At 31.2% G+C, this 19,010-nt stretch overlaps 7 protein-coding genes across 7 annotated transcripts; 3 read left to right on the forward strand and 4 right to left on the reverse strand.

Annotated features, from left to right (window-relative positions):
• Nucleotides 1-167: 167 nt before the first annotated feature.
• On the reverse strand, nt 168-1,862 carry SCDLUD_004017 (uncharacterized protein; the record flags this gene model as incomplete). Its single annotated transcript, XM_046079175.1, has 1 exon — nt 168-1,862. The coding sequence occupies one exon, from the start codon at nt 1,860-1,862 to the stop codon at nt 168-170; it is 1,695 nt and encodes a 564-aa protein (XP_045933664.1).
• A 733-nt stretch (nt 1,863-2,595) lies between these two features.
• YKU80 (ATP-dependent DNA helicase YKU80) lies at nt 2,596-4,572 on the reverse strand (the record flags this gene model as incomplete). Its single annotated transcript, XM_046079174.1, has 1 exon — nt 2,596-4,572. One exon carries the CDS (start codon nt 4,570-4,572, stop codon nt 2,596-2,598), a length of 1,977 nt encoding a protein of 658 aa, XP_045933665.1.
• Nucleotides 4,573-4,983: 411 nt separating this feature from the next.
• On the reverse strand, nt 4,984-5,742 carry UTP11 (rRNA-processing protein UTP11; the record flags this gene model as incomplete). The annotated part of the gene is made up of 1 exon (XM_046079173.1): nt 4,984-5,742. One exon carries the CDS (start codon nt 5,740-5,742, stop codon nt 4,984-4,986), a length of 759 nt encoding a protein of 252 aa, XP_045933666.1.
• Nucleotides 5,743-6,236: 494 nt separating this feature from the next.
• On the forward strand, nt 6,237-7,757 carry MTC2 (Mtc2p; the record flags this gene model as incomplete). Its single annotated transcript, XM_046079172.1, has 1 exon — nt 6,237-7,757. The coding sequence occupies one exon, from the start codon at nt 6,237-6,239 to the stop codon at nt 7,755-7,757; it is 1,521 nt and encodes a 506-aa protein (XP_045933667.1).
• A 76-nt stretch (nt 7,758-7,833) lies between these two features.
• SCDLUD_004021 (Zn(II)2Cys6 transcription factor) lies at nt 7,834-12,135 on the reverse strand (the record flags this gene model as incomplete). Its single annotated transcript, XM_046079171.1, has 1 exon — nt 7,834-12,135. The coding sequence occupies one exon, from the start codon at nt 12,133-12,135 to the stop codon at nt 7,834-7,836; it is 4,302 nt and encodes a 1,433-aa protein (XP_045933668.1).
• Nucleotides 12,136-13,133: 998 nt separating this feature from the next.
• NPL6 (Npl6p) lies at nt 13,134-14,561 on the forward strand (the record flags this gene model as incomplete). Its single annotated transcript, XM_046079170.1, has 1 exon — nt 13,134-14,561. The coding sequence occupies one exon, from the start codon at nt 13,134-13,136 to the stop codon at nt 14,559-14,561; it is 1,428 nt and encodes a 475-aa protein (XP_045933669.1).
• A 644-nt stretch (nt 14,562-15,205) lies between these two features.
• Nucleotides 15,206-17,866, forward strand: YTA12 (m-AAA protease subunit YTA12; the record flags this gene model as incomplete). The annotated part of the gene is made up of 1 exon (XM_046079169.1): nt 15,206-17,866. The coding sequence occupies one exon, from the start codon at nt 15,206-15,208 to the stop codon at nt 17,864-17,866; it is 2,661 nt and encodes an 886-aa protein (XP_045933670.1).
• Nucleotides 17,867-19,010: the final 1,144 nt, after the last annotated feature.

Raw genomic sequence — 19,010 nt, forward strand, 5'->3', positions numbered from 1 at the left:
TTCTTCTTCTTCATCTTTTATATATATATATATATATTAGAAACTATAACCTCAAGCTGAAGCACGGAATAAATAGAAAAAATTAAAAAGGAAAAAATCAGAACATTAAATTGAAATTCAAAAAAAAAAAAAAAAAAGGAAAAAAAAGGAAAAAAAAGGAAAAATAATCATGTACGGACAGTTGGCTCATCGGTACCAATGTATTCTTTAAACCTCAAAAATTTAACAACTGCAGAAATATCCTTCTGCAAGAAATCCTGTGCACTATGGTACAAATCTTTCTCCTCATTCGTATATTTCTCAACATACAATCTAATAGTGGCACCTGAGGAACCAGTCCCAGACAATCTAAGCACTATTCTCAAACCATCAGCAAACTTCAAATATAACCCTTGATGAGAAGAGACAGACCCATCAAGATCAGTGTAACTGAAATCACCCCTTTCAACAACAGTTCTAGCCCCATCAAACTGTTCCTCACTGTTAACAAAGTTTTTTAAGTGTGAAACAACTTTATTAGCATTTTCACTTGAAACATTTTCGTAATCGTACCTAGTAAAATAATTTCTACCATACTCCTTCCAAAAGTTATGTTGAATAACCTTCAATGAAACGTCATTGGAAGTTGGATTCTCCTTATCATAAATGGCTAGAATATTCAACCATGCCACAATAGCCCAAAGACCATCTTTTTCCCTAACATGGTTGGACCCAGTACCAAAACTTTCTTCACCACAAATACTTAATTTTTTGGCATCAAATAGAGCACAGAAAAACTTCCAACCCGTAGGGACTTCGTAGCAGTTCAGCCCCAACTTAGCAGCAACTTTATCAATAGCACCACTGGTTGGGAAAGAACGTGCCAAACCGTAAATTCCATTCTTGGCAAAATAAGGAATCCTGCTTGCGTAGGAAGCAATGATAGCAACCGAATCACCTGGCGAAATGAAGGTAGGTCCATACCCGTAAATCATATTTCTGTCACCATCCCCATCACTAGCGGCACCAAATGGAATATGCTTACTATCGACTGCCTCAACCAAAGTTCTGGCATACGTCAAGTTTGGATCCGGATGTAACCCGCCAAAATCAGGTTTTGGAACATAGTTTTGAATAGACTTTTTAGGGTCTAATCCAAACTCTTTAACAAATAGAGCTTCTCCGTATGGACCAGTGACACCATTCAAAGAATCAAACAAAAGAAATTGACCGCTACCGCTGCTTTCTTGTTTTTTCTGCAAAAACTTTTCAATTAATGGGAAATCAAAAATTCCTCTTAGCAATTCCACATAATCTTTAGTGGAATCAATAATATCAACCTCAACAGGACCAAATTTAGCACCAGTCACAATAGTGGATAGATCCAAAGGAGGCAAATCCTTAATAATTTTGTAATGGGACAAATGCAACGAATCTTCATACATTTTATTAGTAACAGATTCAGGGGCTGGTCCACCATTGCATAAATTGTACTTGATACCAAAATCTTTTTTGGGACCACCAGGGTTATGGGAAGCGGTTAAAATGATACCCCCGGTACATTTATATTTCCTAATGATATTAGAAGTAGCTGGCGTACTCAAAATACCATGCTGACCAATGATAAACTTCTTGACACCATTGGCTGCACCAATCTGTAAAATCTTGTTCATAACAACATCATTGTAGTAACGGCCATCACCACCAATTACCAAAACAGCGTCTTTAGGGGTTTCTGGGATTGAATCCATTATACTTTGTATAAAGTTTTCAACATAATTAGGCTCACTAGAAAAGACTGTTGTTTTTTTTCTTAAACCGGAAGTACCAGGTTTTTGGTCGTTATAAGGTTTAGTTGGTACGGTAATAATTTCAAAAGCCATTGTTATATGTTTGGTTTCTGTTGTTTTTATTTTATTTTATTTTATTTTTTCTATTTTATTTTATTTTATTTTATTTTATTATAAGTTTAGTTTGATTTCATTACTTGTTTCTCTTATATATATGTCTATATAACAGCGCTTAGTAAATCTTTTAAATAAATGGATAATAGATAAAGGAGGTTAATACAGTATATTAATTACTTAGTTCATCAAAAAGAGAAAAAAAAAAAAAAACAATAAACAATAAACAAAAAAAAAAGGGGAGAATAAAAGAAATGCTCCAAATTTCTTTAAAGTTGATTGGCTGCAATAGAAAGTATTGAGTTTTTGTTATTATCTTTCCAGATTCTATTATAGAAAAAAAAAAGAAAAAAAAAAAAAAAGGTGATTAAAAATAGGATTAATTGTTAAGTTTTTCATTTATAATTAAGAAAATAATAAGTAAAAGGGGGTTAAATAGCAGAGGGAAACTGATGATGGCAATCTGCGAGGAACGATTGTGATTATAATATGCAGTGATATTTTAATAATATTTTAATAATATCTCAATAATATCTCAATAATATCACCCCCCACCTTGCACACTACCAAATTATATAACACTAAACTAACTTTTATGTGGGGTCTTCCCTTTCCGCTGGGCAGATTCACCTGCTTTTTTTTTTGTTAGCTAAAAGTAAACATCTGTACATTATAATTATACAATCATAAATAATCCAGACAAAACACGCGTTCATTTATTTCTTTCATCTTCTTGTACTTTTTCCTGTATTATCACCTTCTTAATATTTAATTTTTTTCTAAATGCATCAATATCATAGTTTGCGGAAGAAGCATCTTTATTCACATCGTAGCAACTCCCAGTATGTGATGCCCTCACTGTCTCTAAATTTACACTGCCAGCACATAGCCGATTAATATATTCGTAGTTTATCAATTTCTTAACCTTTGACGGTGTTACTGATAGTGGCATTACATGATCGCTAGTCTGTACATTGTTATCAGTGGGAAAATAATTTTTATTAAAATTAATGTTAATCTTGTTTGATTTATTTAATACATACTTCATCATATAGTCATCAAGTTGTCCTGAATTAACCCCATCAATAGTATCAGAAGTAACAGCATCAGTAATTTTAGGCAACTCTGTCTTTCTTAAGTCTTCTGTATATGGCAGTCTGCACATTAAAAATATCCTACGTCCATTGTTATAATTATCCTCATTTACACCGTCATATTTGACTATATGAGGAATTAATGCACATATTTGAACTTCACTAGCTTTTCTTTGTAAATATCGAGCCATCAAACAACTATCAAATGCTATTAACGTGTCTATCAAGCTTTCGAATGCCATTAAATTGGCTAAGTTGTCAGACTGCGAACAATAGTTTTGGCTAACTAAATAGTTCATCTCTCCCATCAGGTATTCTCTTGGCAATAAGGATAATGAAAGCATGCCTATAACCAAGATGTTAGGTTCCAGATATAAATCTTTATCATTTATACAACTTTGGTCGTTCAAGTTTAATTGTCCAAGTTGCTCTGTTAAGGAATCAGGCAATACCACATATTGTGCACCGTATCTATACGCTTTAGTAATTTCATCCTTTGAAACAGAGACAAACGTTTTGTTGCTGCTAAGTGTATTATGAAGTTGATCGCTCCGCTCTCTATCGTCATCAAATATCTCCATTCTATAATCTACTACAGATTTCACAGGTTTATATCCATTAGCAGTAGACAAAACTGTTTTTCTATTGACAGCACCGACTTTTTTGGTGGCCAAATAACATTCTACTTTGATTTTAATTCCAGTTGTACCATTGATACCATTGCGTTCACCAATACCATTTTCTTCGCCGGATGGCAAAACACCTAGTATTAAATCGCCTTTAAAGATAGCTATAGCTCTTGGTAGATAATAACTTTTATCTTCGTATTCTGTCAAAAGTGTGTTGATATCTAGTATTTCATGGGACTTAATTAGGCATAAAAAAGCATTCCAATTATAAACATAGCTGGTGTTATCACTATTTCCTGATTTAAAGACATTCCCAGTATATATAACTTCAAATTTACAATGGTCTTTATTAAATTCGTTACTTAATTTCGAACTATCTTCCTCATCCAAATCAATTCTATTTAAATCATCGGTTAACACTATAATCTTGTGAATTATGTCAGTTGTAGACTTAAGATTATGAAACTCAGGGTTATTAAACAACAGATTATTAATATTGGTTTTAGTGATGATTAAACCTTGCGATATAGTCAGCTCGCACTTGTCAATTCCACATTTACTATTTTCTTTCTTAATTTTTTCAATTTCTTGCAACTTGGAAAAAATACCAGTTAAGATCTTTTCAATAGTTAAATAGTTATCATCCAATTCTATCATATCGTAAAAATCAATAAAATTTTCAATTCCATAAGAATTCATAGTATAAGGAAGGTTTGGTGTATTAACAAATTTACACGACAAATATTTACCATTTTTATATCTTGTAAAACCGCTTGCATTTCTTTTTCTTTTGTTAATAATAGTATTTTTTTTGCCTAACATATTCTGATTATAATATAACGAATAGTATAAATATTTTTTAATTTTCCAAAAAATATCACCATTGTTGTTGGGAGGTTTAACAGTTTTGCCCTTATCTGTGACTTCTGCAACATCAATTATTATATTAATAGTTTCAATTGGCATGATACTTGCTATTTTTATTTGCACCTTTGAGTCTTTTATCTTTTCTTTCATATATTTTTTTTTAAAATTCTGTATACATATATCCATTCTGCAGCGAGCAGCTAGGTGTCATATCACTGGGCATTATATATTTTTAGTCTCTAGGAAAAAAAAAAAAAAAAAAAAAAAAAAAAAAAAAAAAAAAAAAACATAGAAAAAATAATTTTTTATCATTATTGTTATTACATAATTAGTATTATCTGCTTTATACTCAACAATAAACTAGTTCATATCATCCATAATAGTATTACCTTTTTGTATTAATTTTGTTTATTTATAAAAGTTGAAAAAAAAAAAAAATACTAATCAAATGGATTGATTGTCAATAATAATAATCATTATTATACAATTTTTACTTATATATAAATATGTTCACCTCTTTCTTTGCTTCTTCCATTTAAAGGTTACTTTGCCATTATCACCTACTATTCTCTTTTTAGATCCTTTCTTCATTACTTCCCGTTGTAAAGCCATTCTTTCTTCCACTTGCTTCAATTTATTCTCTCTTTCAATGTATTGTTTAACTATTTTAAATTTCTTTAATTTTCTTTTTTCCAAAGATTCCTTGGGCATTATCAAACCATTATCTTTATTATCATAATAATTTTCCAATTGGTCCACAGTTAATCTATTTTCACTTCTTTTCAACATTTCCTTAGGTGTGTTAAAATACTCCTCTGGTTTAAAATTGTATAATTCTTCATCGTTATCTACAAAAATTTTATGTTCACCCTTGCTTTTAAACATTAATGTTTTCTTATTCTTTTCTAATTTTTTTAAACTTTCCATTCTCATAGTTCTAATGTAATTGGTATCTTGTGTTTTTAATAACTTGACTTGATCCATACTCAATGTAGAGTCTTCATTATTATCACTACCATGTCTATTCGTTATTAAAAGACCTGTCCTCGAATCAATCTTTTTGGAGTTCATGCCATAGTAAAATTCATCTGGGTTACGTTCATTGACTTTACTTCTCAATACCTTCAACGTATTTTGTTTTTCATGATAGTTTTTAGCCCTTTTCACATAATCTTTATGTTTTTCTAAAAACCCATATTTTGAACGTTCGTGAAGTTGAGAACGTTCCCGATGCTGTTTTTTTTGGATATTATGTACTAACTTGGCCATATTGTGATAGAAATTGTGAAGTTTGTTATTTATTATTTTTTTTTTTTTTTTCTTTTTTTGAAAGGTTTAATTGTTATACCAAAAGTTGTCAATTATATTACATGGTACATCAACATGGCTTCCAATTAAGATCAAAAAATTTCAAAGCGACACCAAAAAAAAAAAAAAAAAAAAATAATAAATAATAAATAATAAATAAAAATAAAAAAAGAAACGTTACCAAATATAAATATAAAAATATAATTATTTAACCGAAACTACATAATATTGGTAGTTCGGACAATTGGGAAGTATATATGTGTTTATCCAAATAATAATAATAATATACATAGTTAAATTTGACTTCTACCTAAAACTCTTGATAAAAAGCTTTCAATCATTGTTCAATATTTTTAAACAATCACCTCGCATAAGACTTCCTTTACATCCTTCCTCCCTCTCTTAGAAAACAACAACAATAATAACCACACACACACATATATATATATATATTAATGAACTATATCTCAAGTGATGTGCCGGATTTTTTGCATTGTATTGTGTTTTCCATTTTATGCAATAAGAATTTTTTAGTATATAATATTCCTAAAGCGAGACTAAGTCCAGAGAAACAATCAAGAGACGAATCAGGTAATAACCAGGATGAGAAGAACATCAGCTCAACAGAGTTAGACAGAAGTAACGATTATGCGCTAAGTTATATTTTAAATTATTTAGAAAATTTACCCCTTAGAAATGATTCCCTGGCCGATAGTAATGGTACTACCAGCCCAAATTATTATATAGTACACGATTTCGATTCTTTACCCCCTTTAAGTGCTTTAAACTGGAAATCGGAAGAAACTAATAATAATAGCAACAACATATTGGTCGATTCAATTGATAACACTATTGGAAACCCTTACAAAATTGGTGAGAAAACATCTTTTGAAGATACAAAGATAGACTACAAGTTCATAGTAATATCACATTTGCAAAAATTTACAAACATACAAATGAACCGTTTAGCTCATTACCTACAGAAATTAAAGAGAATAAACGAATTACCCGAATCTCAAACTAAATATATTACAATTGGGATTGTTAATTATGAAAACGAATCCATAAAATTTAAAGTGATATCCACCCCTTTTTTACACAAACAATTTTGGCTATATTGCTTGTTATTAGAAGAAGGCTCCTTTAAAATCACACACAGTCATTTCCCCCCACCTGTATTATTCAAAAAATATCAAAATGCACTTCTATCATCCTTTAATAACAATGACAAACATATAGTTAGATTCAACCCTAACTTGAGACAGTATATTTTGGACATCATAATACATTTACGGATGCATCGGTTTAATGTCCAAGGTAAAGGAGGCGGTTGCTCCACAAAATTTGTGTCAGACGTGATATTGTTGAGCCAATGCCTAGCACTATTTCTCGGAAACACCTACAATTCTCGAAATTACAATGAAACTTTTGATTTATTAGTTACACCAGATATTATTAAAATTGCATGTTTATGGTACCTACCGTTCCATTTGAAAACTTCTTTAGCAGCAACTGCATTTTCCCAAAACGATAAGATTGCAAGCATATTTATGACACGGGCTAATATTAGTAGCAGTACAGATAGTAGCTATAGTAGTAGCAGGACTAATAATGATAGTAATAATAGCAGTGCTGGAAATTATATAAGTAATGACACAGAGGAGGATGTTCTATTGACACATGACTTAGGTCCCCCATTGTCCTCCTATGACATATTATTAGACCCCTCCATTGCTTATGGAACAGATTTAGAAATCATCAATGATTTGGTAATAAAGTTTCATCATTTGGAATTAAATGTATTAAGTAATAATTATAAGCTTATTCGGAAAAGACGTCCACATCATTATCATCATGCTGGTGGTAGAAGTAATAATTCTGCACAAGAGACGACAAGCTTAGTAGCTGAAACATTTTTTTTTTTCGAACGTTTAATTGTAAGTGATGTGTTAAATAATGTGGTTCCGCCACTTTAACTTGCCCCTTTCCACCTTCCTTATAGAATATGTATATATATATATATATGCCCGTATACACCCAAAGGCCTGTTGACTACTTTTCATCATTGACTAAGCTTTGCCATATATCATCCAAAGCCATAAAATCAATATTACCAATTAAATCATGAATACTATCCCAGAAGCTGAAATCATGCTCATCTGCATTTTTAATAAACGAATATTCGGAGGAAGCGTTATGACTAGTGGGAAAGGTTCCCTTCAAATCCTCAAGATTGATGATGTTTTGTCCATTGGGCAACATACCTACTCTATTGACACTATTATAAAACGATTCATCTTTTTTTGCAGGCTTCTTTTGTTCCACAGAATCGTTTACCATTTTGGCAATTTTTTTGTTTTTAAGATCCTCAAACAATTTTAAATCCTTTTCATAACTGTAACCTTTGGAAAGTTTTTCTTCATAAAATTTTTTATCTTTGTCCAAATGATTACAGTATAACCCAGCAACAACTTTTGAATATGAATCACCCAAGGCTGACTTTATAGCATCTTCTAAATACTTTCTATAAGGTGCGTTATTGAACGGTTTAATGAATTTTTTAAAAATGTTGGAATTTAAACTTTTCACTTCACCGTACAAATCTCGAACCCGCAATTTTGTGTGAAAGTCATCAAAATTATTTATATTGACAACTTTTTTAGCATTATTTCTTTCATCATAAAATAGATACCCCTTGGTGCTACTATTAGCGCCCCCCTCATCGATATCAATATAATTTAAAAAGTCGGTTTTGTGGTTTTCATCGATCGAGATGTAGCTAAATATACAATTTCTTATTAAAACAATGGAGGTTCCCACTGCATTCAAAATTTTATCCTCTTCTGTTTGGGGAATAAACTTATCATAATGCAACATAAACATAAATGATTCATAGATCCATTGAGTAGCATCACATAAATCGATTAGATACTGAAGCTTCCAAGTTTTACAATTATCTAAAAAGCAAATGGCAGATACCGCCAAAGCAATAGAAATTACAATATGTGTTTGAGCCGGTAATAACAAAACAATAGTATCACCACAACGAACAGTTCTTTTACCGTTGATAGCAAAATTGATTTTATTTCCAGTATTGCTAGGTATTCCGTCATTATAATGTCCTGGAATTGTGTTATTGTTAAGTTCGTTAGCTTTATTGCAGGTCATATCTTGTAGCGATTTCATAATGGATAGACTTGCCTCTTTCATCAAAATGAAAACTTTTTCTGAAAGACCCATGACTAAGGCATGGTTTGGGAAATTACTCAGCTCTCTAACAAGCAAATTATCCATATAACTGTACAGACAGCATTTGGTGTGATTAAACGAAATGTACAATGAAAACACATCTTGATTTTCAAAAAAATTACGTTCAAACAATGTGGAAAACTTGAGATCAAACTTGTCCAAAAACTTCAATAATCTATTAATTTCAGTATTCAATTTTGTTATGATTTGACAAGAGTTGAATTGTAAAAATGTAGCATTTCCATAATGTGTAATTATTTTGTTGTAAAAAATTTCAGTTTGCGAGAATTCAATAATTTTAGACAATAATATAAGCCCAAATTTAGTAGCACTTTCTATAAATTCGTCTTCATCAGTAAAAGCATCCTTTAAATTGTTGTAAACTAAGCAACCATTTTCAAATAATTCTTCAATTGACATAGAAGCTTCTACACCTAGCTTCATTACATTTACAGGGAATAGGACCAAATTTATATCTGTATCGATCATGTGTGGTCTGCCATTCTTAATACTATACAATTTATCCCACATATTTACACTCCACCAAATATCTCTCATATTATTAGCTATTTCAGATTTTTGGTTAACATAATATTCCCACCTATTTAAGCAGGTGTTTTGTGCATTAGCAATAATCATCGGAATATAAGATGTGTACAAATACAAGTCATCAAAACTGGATAAGATCCAAAATCCATCAACAACAGGTTTTAAACTCAATAGCTCTGTATATGGAACTAATACTAAATCCTCAAACACTTCTAACCAGAACAGTAGCAATAAATTATAGGTTTCTTTAAAAGATTCCACGGCTAATATTTCAGCATTTTTTTCATAAATTTGTGGTAGTTGGAATATTAGCTTATTAATTTTTTTTAGTAAATTGCTTGGACGAATTGTAGCAAAATTATCTTGTAGGTCACTTGATTGGATAACTAATGGTGGTAACCTATTTAAAATATCACTTTTAATCGATTTTATCTCAGATTGCGGGGGAGTATAAGTGGCACCCGATGAATAGGGGTTGGATGAGCTTGTAGACTTTGTAGTGTTCTTGAAGTCTGGTGCAGCACAGGATGGCATCGAAGATTGACCAGTAAGCCGTTTATAATTTCTCATGACATTTTTGATAAAATCCATTCTCGTATAGTAGGTGCGAACCACTGAATCTTGCATTTTCAACATCAAGACAAAACTTTGTTTAACCGTATGACTAGAACAAACCTTAAATAGTTGTTTTAATGTCCAAATAATGCCCATGGGTGTAACGGTAGATTTACTTGAATATAACCCAAAATAAGCAGTCATACCAAAACTGCTGGTATTATCCAAAATTTCCTTATGGAATCTATGAAATACGATGTTTTTATTTTCAATTAAACTAGCCTCTAAGCTAGAAGAACTAGAATCGGTTTGGTAAATTTTTTTTGGATTAAACTTTAAAGTTAGATTGGCCTTTAACGAATCTAATTTTTCATTTAATTCCTTAATACTTTCTTTTGTATCTCTTGTCATTTTGCTATCACCCTCCTTATCTTTCTCTATATTAGCAAGAAATGTCTTTACCGAATGGAAAAAATTAGAAAACTCAGTATCATATGTATATAAAGACATTGAATCATCCTGATTAAATTTATGATCTTTTTTGTCATTAGAAAAGTTTAGTTTCTGCTTGCTCATATTTTGCTTAGCATTCAGTATATCGATGTTGTTTTGAATATCCGAGTCATTGATGTAGGCGGTATTTTTGGCTGCGTTAATTGGCTGATTATTCTTTGCTTTAGTTGGGGTTTTTATGGCAATATCTTTGTTATTGTTATTTAGATTTTTGGAGGTAGCAATATTTTGTTCATCAACATTTGTCATAATATTGGAAGAATAATTGGCTGTGGTAGTAAATTTATTATTATTATTGTTATTTATTACAACTGGTTTAAAATTAGGGAATTGATTAATAAAGGCCTTTTGTGAAACATTGTGATAATTTGTGACAGGATCAGTTTTATTGTTGTGTGGATTAGACAAATTAATTTCATTCATCACTGAATTATTACTGCTACTACCGCTAGCGTCGTTACTCATTATAACCGGCTTAAAATCAGAGGATTGATTGACGAAAACCTTTTGTGGAACATTGTGATAATTTATGACAGGGTCAGTTTTATTGTTCTGTAGATTAGACAAATGGCCTTCACTTATTAATGAAAAATTATTATTATTGTTTGCGGTGGAAAAATTATTTTTTAAAGTTTGTTGATTAGTTACTGTTGAGATAATCTTAGAATTTGACATATCATGAGTAACTCCATCTGTAGCAATATTGTTACTGCTGATACTCTTATTGTTACGAGTGGTAGGGTTATGCGATAAAATCATAGGATTATTAATATGGAAATTATTCGTGACCGAGGCATTAATAGCAGTAGCACTGTCGTTGATCATAAGTGGAGTTGGGGCATTCGTTCTATGAACTTCAATGTCGTCAGCGTAAGCTTGGTTTGCAAAGACTGGTTGAAATAAACGATTGTTGTTGGGATGGTGTTCATTCTCCATATGCATGTTCATGTTAATTGCAGTGTGTGAAGTCCCCTCTGGATCATAATATATACGTTGCTGTTGGTATTGATGTTCAATAGAAGTTTGTCTCTGGTTATGGTGATCATTTTGTTGCTGAGCAAGAATTTGTTGTTGATTATTGTGGTGGTTAGTAAGAACATTTTGTTGTGTCATAGAAACCGGCTGGTGTAGTGGTATTTGACCAGATGCATTATTGACAATAGTAGCATTATTAGAGTTTGTAAAATTATTTGGTTTTTCAAAGATGGGAATATTGACGTTATGATGATTAATTGGCAAGACCGGAAGTGGAGCATTATTGCCATTAGATGCATTAACGGTTAAAAGAGGAGAGGCAACAGCGAAATTCAAGGGAGGAGGTTTGTTGTTAATTGGAGGTGTTTCAAATATGCATTCTTTGCATTTATGTTTTATGCAACTGGAACATGGCTGAATACCATTGCATTTAATTTTCCTTTTTCTGCAAAAGAAACACGCATTCTTAACTTTTCCAATTTGTCTTTTATTTGTTTTATTAACTCTAGCCATTTTGTTTTTAACTTTATTATATTAATGAATATGCTAATATATTATTTATATAGCAAAAGAAAAATAAAATAAAAAAAAAAGAAAAAAAAAAAAGAAAAAAAAATTTTTTTTCTTAGTTATTCCAACGTTATTTGAAAGTTAATCTATTATATTTTTTTGTTATCAGATGATTTTGCTTAATATTATAGGGTCCCTGTAAGTGTGTACTATTTAAAGCAGCCTTTGTCAAAAGAGGCTAAAATTATTGAAGATAATAGATTCTTTAACGGAAAAAAGATAATATATTTATTAATTGTAATGAAATAAATTTAGTTTAGTTTTAACTTTTGATGTTCTATTTTGTTCCTTCCGAGTTCTTTTTTTTTTATTTTTTTTTTTTTTATTTTTTTTTATTTTTTTTTTCTAGCGTATTTTACAAAACGGAACACCAATTTTTAATAATATAATATGCAATAAGATCGATAAACAAGAAAAGAAACACTAATTTTCTTGTGTAAGTTTCTATGCAATTAATCACATTCTTTCCTTTATTTTTTTAAGCAACCGTTTATATAAATACAATGTTTCTACGCAGTGCATTTCTTTTATTTTTTTAATCTCGATAAAATCAAAGAGAATTGTAAAGAATGCGTGAAGCAGAAAAAAGAAAAGAAAAGAAAAGAAAAGAAAAGAAAACCCCTTTCTTCCTGCTAATCCGAACACTTTGATTTCTCGGGTTCGGATACAATTATATTATCATTGGATACGAAAAACTTAAATATTAAAATAATAAAATATTCCCCATTCAACTTATTATTTTTCTTTATCTTGGTTTTGTTTTTGTTTTTGTCTTTGTTATTGCTATTAGCACTACCATTTCTATCAACTCATAATACGTCTGAAATACCCTGTTTACCGCTGCTAGTCTACCAGATATTTAATAAATCATAGGCCAAAAAAAAAAAAAAGAAAAAAAGAAAAAAGGAAAAAGGAAAAAAAAATAAAACTTATACACTGAAATGCATCCTAAACCACGTGGAAGACCGCCTAAAAGAAAATATGCCGGCATAGGCCTATCATCAAATAAAAAATTCATTCAGAATAATAAGAAACTAAATAGCACAACCGCTAGTGCATCATCAAATACGTATAGATCAGATGCTAAAAGAGCAAGGTTAGGATTGCCACCATTAGATGAAAATGGTAAGCCAATACCGGTGAAAAACGATGAATATGTTTTACCTATAGATGAAGAAGGTGAAACTAAAATTGATTCTAATGGCAATTTATTAGACGGAAGAGAGTTTATCATCAAAACATTCCAAATTTTACAATCAAACACTGATACTAATGCCATTAAGAATGAGGCTGATAAGGATACACCTGCCAATACCATGACCGAACGAAAATATATGATTTCTACGGAAATTGCTCGTACCATTGGTTTTAGAGACTCTTATTTATTTTTCCAGTATAATCCCACATTACACAAGGTTGTTTTAACGCAGGAACAAAAGAACGATTTAATTAGTAGAGGGATGATGCCTTATTCTTATAAGAGTAGAGTTATTTCTGTGGTCACTGCTAGGAGTTGTTTTAGGGCATTTGGGTCTAGAATTATTAAAAATGGAAGGTTTGTTACTGATGATTATTACGCTAAAAAATTACGTGAGAGTGGGGAGGTTGTGGAAGGTGCTTATGTCAATGCCAAGTCAGGCCAATATAACACTGTTGGTAAGAAAATACATGCCAATAGTAAAGGCAGAGGTGCTTCTAGTGGCTCTGCTGGTAATGATGGGCGACACAATTCAAATAAGAACGTACATGGTGCCATTAACATTTCCTCAAGTGGTACGCTTACCAACATAAACACGCCTAATGCAGCTTCGAGCAATGGTTCCAACTTTTTAAGTAGTTTGGCCGTTAATAATTTGAATTTTAAATTACATCAAAATATGAAAATGCACAGCTACTCAGGTGTAACTAATGAATTTGAACGAGCAAGAAAAACTTTTGAATTTTTCGATAATAGACAGAATTTTTTTAATGACAATACACATCACCATAGTTCTGATTTGGAAGGTACTGCAGCTTTAGGTAAAATGGATCAAGAAAATTGGATGTATCAACACGCGGTTGCTTGTTCTAGATTTAATTCAACATTGTTATATGACAGGCAAAGAGTTTTACTTACGGAACAAAAGGGTTTAAGAGATGTTTATACCAACACTTTACACATTCCGGCAGCAACCCAATCTTGCAAAGTTATAAAAAGAACGTACAGGAATGAAAAAGGGATTGTGATTGAAACCAAGCTAACTGATTCTGACATCAATAGGAGGAAGATTGGACTAAAAGATTTTCCATTAAGTTTATTTGAAAATTGTGTTAGTGATGAGATTAAGAGACAGATACTGAAACAAAGACAATATGAACTTGAAAATTAAGAAGAGAATGACTTTTCCCGAAGGGAGAAGATTAGTTTGTTAAATTTTATTTTCTGCATTTGGTAATATATATATATATATATATATATTTGTTTTACGATGTAATAATGGCGAAGAATTTGTATATCTATAAAATTAATGACAAAAGAAGCTTATTTTGAAGACTTGTGTCTACAAGCTAATGAAAACGTTTATATCTTTGCAAAAATGAAGTTCAGTTTGTTTAATAGCAGTTAGGTTAAAAGATATAATTTTTATTTTTTTTTTTTTTTTTTTTTTTTTTTTTTTTTTGTAACAGATATTTTAAACTTTATACTGTATTTTCTAAATGCTATCTTTGTCTGGGGCATGATAATAATAAATAAAGAAATTCCATTTTTCGCTTGAAAAAAAAAAAAAAATTAAAATAAAATCAAAATAAAATAAAAAATGCTATTAAATCATTTGATGGTGGCAATCTTTTTAATTTTTTTTTTTTTTTATTTTTTTTAATTGAAGGTCACATTTTTTTTCAATAAAGCCCAACACAATAATTAGTTCCCGTCCAATAAAATTAAAGTAATAATAATAAACACCGTTGTATAAAAATAAGTAACTCAATTCAACACTATCTCTAACTACAACCTAAAAAAAAATAATAAACAATGATATTGGGGAGGTCAGTCCACCTCTTGCATAGCAATGTTCTGAAAGCTAACAGATTCGCAAACATAGCTAGAGCACTTTCCATTATAACGCCTGCAAATAATTCATTACGTATTATATCAAACCTGAACAGACCCATAAAGACAAAAAAAAACAATAATATTCCGTTGTTTCATTGTAAACTACACACGTCAAGTGTAAACCTATTAAGGAAAAACAATACTAACAACAAAAAAGGTGATTTGGATGGGGATGAAGAAGAAGCTTTAAGGAGGAAGGGGTATGATAATGCTGATATAGAGGTGGAAAGATTAAAAAGAGAAATCCAGTTTTTCTTGAATGAAATGAAGGGCATTCCTACCCAAGATTCAGAAGAATGGTTGAAAAGGAAAAGGGAAATCGATGACCGTATGAAGAAATTAGAAGAAGCCATGAATAGACAGCAACACGAACATATCTTTCAACAATCTATGAAAGATGAGACTAGCACTGAATCTTCCCAAAAAAACAACGGCAAGGATGACAAAGATAACTTAAAAGAAGCTGAGGAATCATTTAAAAGAAAACAAGAAGAAACCAAGAAAAAGGAAGAAGATTTGAAAAAAGTATTAAATGATCCAAAGAATCGTGCTTTTATTTTGAGTTTGGGATTTTTTGAGTTATCCTTAATATTTTTGTTAGGTGCTTATTTATTTTACCACTTTGCCTTACAGGAAGAAAAAAGAGAGATTTCGTGGCAGCAGTTTAGATCCAATTTTTTAGCCAAGGGCTATGTAAAAAGGTTGGTTGTAGTCAACAAACAATTTGTTAAAGTAGAAATAAATACAAATGGTAAAAATCAACCAGCAAACAGCAATGGCGATGGCTCTCTATCAGAAGATTACTATTTTTTCACTATTGGTTCGTTGGAGAAATTTGAAGAACGTTTAGCCAAAGCTCAAGACGATTTACATATTCCTGATGATCAAAAAGTTCCGGTGATTTACACGCAAGAAAGTAGTTTTGGTAGGGCTTTTTTTCAACTATTACCCACTCTATTGATGCTTGGTGGGTTATTTTGGTTAATGAGAAGATCTGTTTCCTCCATGGGTGGACCGGGCGGCCCTGGTGGTATTTTTAGTGTTGGAAAATCCAAGGCCAAAAGATTTAACCAGGACACAGATGTTAAAATTAAATTCAAGGATGTGGCAGGGTGTGACGAGGCTAAGGAAGAAATCATGGAATTTGTTAACTTTTTAAAAGACCCCAAACGATATGAAAGATTGGGTGCCAAGATCCCAAGAGGTGCTATTTTATCTGGACCACCAGGTACTGGTAAAACTTTGTTGGCTAAGGCTACTGCGGGTGAAGCTGGTGTTCCATTTTATTCCGTATCTGGTTCGGAATTCGTGGAAATGTTTGTTGGTGTTGGTGCCTCAAGAGTTCGTGATTTATTTAAAACTGCTAGAGAAAATGCACCTTGTATCATTTTTATTGATGAAATTGATGCGATTGGGAAAGCTAGACAGAAGGGGAATTTTAGCGGTGCTAATGATGAGAGAGAAAACACCTTAAATCAATTATTGGTTGAAATGGACGGGTTTACTAGTTCTGATCATGTTGTTGTTTTAGCTGGTACAAATAGACCAGATGTCTTGGACAGCGCACTAATGAGACCTGGTAGATTTGATAGACATATTAATATCGATAAACCAGAATTAGAAGGTCGTAAACAAATATTCAAAGTTCATTTATCAAAAATTAAAATTGCTGGCGGTATGACTGATTTGCAAAACAGATTGGCCGTTTTAACGCCTGGTTTTTCTGGTGCCGATATTGCTAATGTTTGCAATGAAGCTGCGTTAATTGCTGCCAGAGACAATGCCGATTATGTTAGACTGGAACACTTTGAACAAGCTGTTGAACGTGTTATTGGTGGTGTTGAAAGAAAGAGTAGGGTACTATCTCCTGAAGAAAAAAAAGTTGTTGCCTACCATGAAGCGGGCCACGCCGTTTGTGGTTGGTACTTAGAATTTGCAGACCCGTTATTAAAAGTTAGCATTATCCCAAGAGGCCAAGGTGCCTTGGGTTATGCTCAATATTTGCCCGGTGATATCTATCTATTAACCGAACAACAATTAAAAGATAGAATGACTATGGCTTTAGGTGGTAGAGTTTCTGAAGAATTGCATTTTCCATCTGTAACTAGTGGTGCTTCCGACGACTTTCAAAAAGTTACACGCATGGCATCTGCCATGGTCACTGAATTAGGTATGAGCCCTAAATTGGGTTGGGTCAATTATCAACGAAAAAATGACTACGATTATAGTAAGCCCTTTTCTGAAGAAACCGCTGCTATTGTTGATGATGAAGTGTACAGAATTGTTCAAGAATGTCACGATAGATGTGAATCTCTATTGAAAGAAAAGGAGAATGATGTAGAGAAAATCGCACAATTGTTGCTTAAGAAGGAAGTATTGACTAGAGAAGATATGATTCATTTATTGGGTAAAAGACCATTCCCTGAACGTAATGATGCGTTTGATAAATATTTGAATAGTAAGGAAACCGAAAAGTTGAAAAAGGAAGAAGATGAAACAATAGAAAAAGACCATGAAAAAAGGGGAAATGAAAAAAAGAAGAATGCTGACAGTGATACTGAAACACACAAGGAAGATTGAAATGGACTCTGTACATGACACATTTTACTTTAAATGGGAAAGTGGATAAAGAGTATTACGAGGAACGAATAAATAAATAAATTTATCATGATGTTTTTATTTTTTTTGTTATCGCTTGACTTAATGTGTATTTTTTTTTTTTTTTTTTTTTCAAAACCATACTTGTACATATATACATATATATATATATATATATTACCAATTAAAGAGAGACTGGACTCCAATTTTTATTTTACTTCTATTTTCAATTTTTCAATTCATTTTATTTTATTTTATTTTATTTTTTATATGTTTGCACTATATTAGAAGGTAAGGGATACTTATCTATCTAGTTGTAATATAGTTCATGTGATGCTCTCTGTAAGTTCCTCTTAAAAGCTGTTTAGCTATTTAATACCGAACAAGGGAAATACTTGATACTTCGGAAGTATTACCGAGAAAGATTAGGTTAGTTTGGCGTTGTAATATACAATATGTAAAATTAAACAATTATTTTTTTTTTTTTTTTTGCCATGTGCGCGTATCATGCTTGCTTTATTATTGCAAATCTCGGTATTTAAAAAAGCGAACCGGCATTTCTGAATTAGGCAGTAAAATAAAGCAAAAAAAAAAAAAATTGGACAGTTTTCCTTCTGTTAGTCGCTTGCTCTTTAAGAAATAAGAAATCTTAAATCACAATGATAAGAAAAATTATACTGCCTTTACTTTTTGCTATTTTTTTTTTTTTTTTTTTTTAAGTGTTTGTATCATAATATTCCAAAGGGCTAAATTATGACCACTAAACATCATTTTATCAGCGTAGACTGCATTGTAATGTTAGACATATCTTGACGAAGACTAAGCTGCTCTATCTGATTACTGCCTTCTATTTACGCAAAAATATGACCATGAAGACTCACCAACATTAGCTAATTTCCAGAAAAGATGGAAATATCACCTCTTTAATTCCTCGCAGTTTCAAGTTGAAAAAGGTTAAAGTAAACCGAGTTTTTTTTGTTTTTTTTTTTTTTTTTTTTTTTGTCTTTTGTTTTTTGTTTTTTCTTTTTTTTTTTTTTTTTTTTTTTTTTTTGTAAAAGGATAATGGATATGGTTCATCACTTCTCTAAAGTTAATAATAATCATTTTTTAAGGTTTTAAGAGTTTT

This window comes from Saccharomycodes ludwigii, chromosome V (assembly GCF_020623625.1).
Source record: "Saccharomycodes ludwigii strain NBRC 1722 chromosome V, whole genome shotgun sequence".
Classification (NCBI taxonomy): Eukaryota; Fungi; Ascomycota; class Saccharomycetes; order Saccharomycodales; family Saccharomycodaceae; genus Saccharomycodes; species Saccharomycodes ludwigii.